The following is a 3,446-nucleotide window of genomic DNA, read 5'->3' as shown; positions in this document are numbered from 1 at the left end:
GCTAACTGCAACATGTTTACATTGATGCTAACTGCAACATGTTTACATTGATGCTAACTACTGACGTGTTTACATTGATGCTAACTGCAACATGTTTACATTGATGCTAACTGCAACATGTTTACATTGATGCTAACTGCAGCATGTTGATGAGCATGCATCGTCCTCAGCAGTCGTACCAAATAAAAATGTGATTTCCTGCATTTTGGTGTATTTTAACAGGTTGTTGAACATCTACCTGCTTGATAACATTTTTTATTTTTATTTTTTTTGCGGACCGCAAAGCACTGGTTCGCGGACCCCCGGGGGTCCGGGGTCCCCAGATTGAGAACCACTGATTTAAACAACACCTGTAACATCAACACCTGTAACATCTGTAGTTCTAATTTAGATTTAGTTTTAGGGACCAAGTCCAGGTTCTGAAGTGGGGCAAAGTCAGAACCTTCTATCTGTATGCACGGGACTCACCTGGTCTCCTCTTCCTCCTCTACACCTTCCTCCTCCTCAGTGCAGAGGGAGGAGGTGCTGTCAACGCCTGACTGGAAGCTCCGCCCCCACTCTTCCTCCTCCTTAAACAGACAGCAGATACAGATGTGGATCACACCTGTACTACCAGCTGTGAGCAGCAGGTGGACCTACAGGGTGGTGATGACGTCACACTACCTGTGCTGCCAGGTCAGCCTCTGACAGGAAGCAGCTGCTGTCTTCTAAACCGGTCTGAGACAGGAGCAGACAGATGTTACTGCAGATGTGACACAGCTCTTCTGGTGCTGCAGATCCTGGTCCTCCCTACCTTCTTGGTTGGTTGGTCCTGGTTCTGATTCTGGTCCGTGTTCTTCCAGCGCAAAAACTCTTTGAAGGAGAATGGGTTCAGCTCCTCTGCCTGCTCCTCCTCCTCCTCATCTGGACACACAAGGAGATGTTAAGAGCCGGTCCGGAGCACAGAACCGAACCTGGTGTGGATCCAAGATCCGAACACAAAACCCGATCCATGTTCTGTCCATTACTGATGTTTGAACAGTAAAAACAAGATGCTGACCCAAATGTTGACAAGAGAAACCCAAACGGACTCGGAACCACTAAAGCAGAACCAGAACCGACCTCCTCCTGAGTCGAACTGGACTCACCATCGGTGATGATCAGGGTCTTACCGCCTCTCTGTTTGGACATGACGCTCTGACCCGGTTCGGATGTCAGCGACGGGTCTCAGATCTCGGTTCCTCGTTCATCATGGTATCGATTATGTGGTCCCGCCGTCCTTCCTCTAACGAACAAAACCAGACCGGAAAAACACCGCTAGCTTCTGACCCACGTGACCACACCCTAACTTGTCATTGGCTGGCTCTGTCACGTGACGCTTAGAAAACTAGGAAATACTTTTCCCGGCGAAATAGTAACGCACGTGCCACGTTCGGCGAGTTGTGTTGGTTTGTTTTGGACCTGCAAAGAACCGGAGGAGAACCGGTCCGACCGGTGAGTCTGCACCTTACGTTGGTGCAGTTAGTTCGGTCCAGCTCGGTTCTGTCCGGTCTTTGAGCGGGAGCAGACCCGGATGTTTAACCGGGTCGGCTCCTTCTGGTTCTTAGTTTTTTTCTTCGCACTGGTTCCGGTCCCGGTCCAAAACTACTCACTTCATGGTCGAGTTTCTGCCGAATTAAGAATGACCCATGTCACGTGTCGAGCATGCTTAAAATGCAGTTCCCACCTTGTTTTTGTTGACAGGTAAACAACATGTTGTTCAGTTGAACTGGTTTAAGTTAGATTTGGTGGAGCTCTGGGTCCTGGTAGAACCACGCTCTGCAGAACCCACTGACTGATGTTACTAACAATTATAGATGCATTATTGGACCATACCAGTAAATGTTAGTAACAAGTAGCGTTTGAACGAGTGAAAGAAAGATTGTTAATGTTTAAATGATCGTTTATGAGATTATACAGCAGCGGTGCCGCCTTCGAAATGGTCTTTTTACAAACGGTACACTTTTAAGTTGAAACATTTGATTTGTTTATCATGTTCCATTGTGAATAAAATCTGGGTTTATGAGATTTAGTAATGGAACCTGACCTCTGGTGCGTCCACAGACTTCGACATGTCTGCAGAGACTCCACCGGAAGGAGAGTCCTCCCAGTCCCAAGCCCAGTCCACCCTGTCCCCCTCTCAGGCCAGGTCCCAGTCCCAGCCTGGTTCCAGCTCGTCCAGCGTGCCGACCTCAGCCAGTCAGTCATCCAGTGGTTCTGGGACGTTGAGCAGCGTGGACACCATCCCAGTGACGCTACCATCTGTCCCAGAAGAACCAGAACCACAACCCTGGGGCCGGCTGCTGCCCATGGCCCGAGGCTTCAGGAGCCTCGGTAAAGACCGCTTACATCCTGTAAACAATGCTAACGCTAACTCCTGATCCGGACTGGGGTCAGAGGACCAGAACCTGTTAGTTTAATTCAATTCACTTTATTTATAAAGCTCCAAATCACAGTAAAAGCCAGTTAGTAAAGTTCTCTGTCTAAGAATCCAGCAGACAAGATGAATCTTGGCTTCGATGCAGTCTCTATTTTTAGAGTTGATTTTTGGTTTATTTAATTTGAGCCGTGGGCGAGTTGACACTGTTTCAATGTGGGTGTGGGTGGTGTACAGAGGAGAAGCAGCAGAGAGGGGTGTAATAATCAATAATTTGGGGATCAACAAAATCATCCATATTTCTAGAAAGAAGAGCGGCTCCGTCCAAAGTAGGATGGATGCATCTCTCCGCATCAGACCAGGTTTTCCCCAGAAAGAACTCCAGGTATCTTTGTAGCCCACGTCGTTGTCAGAACACCACCTGGACACCCAGCGGTTAAACAACGACATACGGCTAAATATGTCATCGCTGGTCAGGTTGGGGAGGGGGCCGGAGAAAACTACGGAGTCCCACATGGTTTTATAAAGTCACACACCGAAGCAACATTAATTTTAGTGACCTCTGATTGGAGGAACCGGCTGTCATTACCGCCGACTCCAACGGTTTCTGTTTGTTTGTTTGTTTGTTTACAGACTGTATAGAGGACCAGTACCTGTTTGTTTATGTTTGTTAGTTTGTTTGTTTACAGACTGTATAGAGGACCAGTACCTGTTTGTTTATGTTTGTTTGTTTGTTTGTTTACAGACTGTATAGAGGACCAGTACCTGTTTGTTTATGTTTGTTAGTTTGTTTGTTTACAGACTGTATAGAGGACCAGTACCTGTTTGTTTATGTTTGTTTGTTTGTTTGTTTACAGACTGTATAGAGGACCAGTACCTGTTTGTTTATGTTTGTTAGTTTGTTTGTTTACAGACTGTATAGAGGACCAGTACCTGTTTGTTTATGTTTGTTTGTTTGTTTGTTTACAGACTGTATAGAGGACCAGTACCTGTTTGTTTATGTTTGTTTACAGACTGTATAGAGGACCAGTACCTGTTTGTTTGTTTGTTT

At 46.5% G+C, this 3,446-nt stretch overlaps 2 protein-coding genes across 2 annotated transcripts in view; one reads left to right on the top strand and one right to left on the bottom strand.

Moving 5' to 3' along the window:
- Positions 1–1,327, bottom strand: part of entr1 (endosome associated trafficking regulator 1) — a 6,692-nt gene extending 5,365 nt beyond the window's left edge. Inside the window, exons 1-4 of the mRNA XM_037680809.1 lie at positions 1,128–1,327; positions 794–903; positions 664–717; positions 469–569 (exon numbers count right to left, since the gene is read on the bottom strand). Of these exons, the coding sequence (XP_037536737.1) occupies positions 469–569; positions 664–717; positions 794–903; positions 1,128–1,170 (308 nt within the window). The 5' untranslated portion in view covers positions 1,171–1,327. The remainder of the gene's footprint in view (positions 1–468; positions 570–663; positions 718–793; positions 904–1,127) is intronic.
- Positions 1,328–2,090: 763 nt separating this feature from the next.
- chek2 (checkpoint kinase 2) overlaps positions 2,091–3,446 on the top strand; it is a 15,021-nt gene continuing 13,665 nt past the window's right edge. The window contains exon 1 of the mRNA XM_037679981.1: positions 2,091–2,352. Within this exon, the coding sequence (XP_037535909.1) occupies positions 2,091–2,352 (262 nt within the window). The remainder of the gene's footprint in view (positions 2,353–3,446) is intronic.

The sequence above is a fragment of the Nematolebias whitei genome, chromosome 8, assembly GCF_014905685.2.
Source record: "Nematolebias whitei isolate Nwh7 chromosome 8, NemWhi1, whole genome shotgun sequence".
NCBI classification, from domain to species: domain Eukaryota; kingdom Metazoa; phylum Chordata; class Actinopteri; order Cyprinodontiformes; family Rivulidae; genus Nematolebias; species Nematolebias whitei.
The sequence above is the reverse complement of the archived record's forward strand: the minus strand, read 5'-3'. Positions and strand labels throughout refer to the sequence as shown.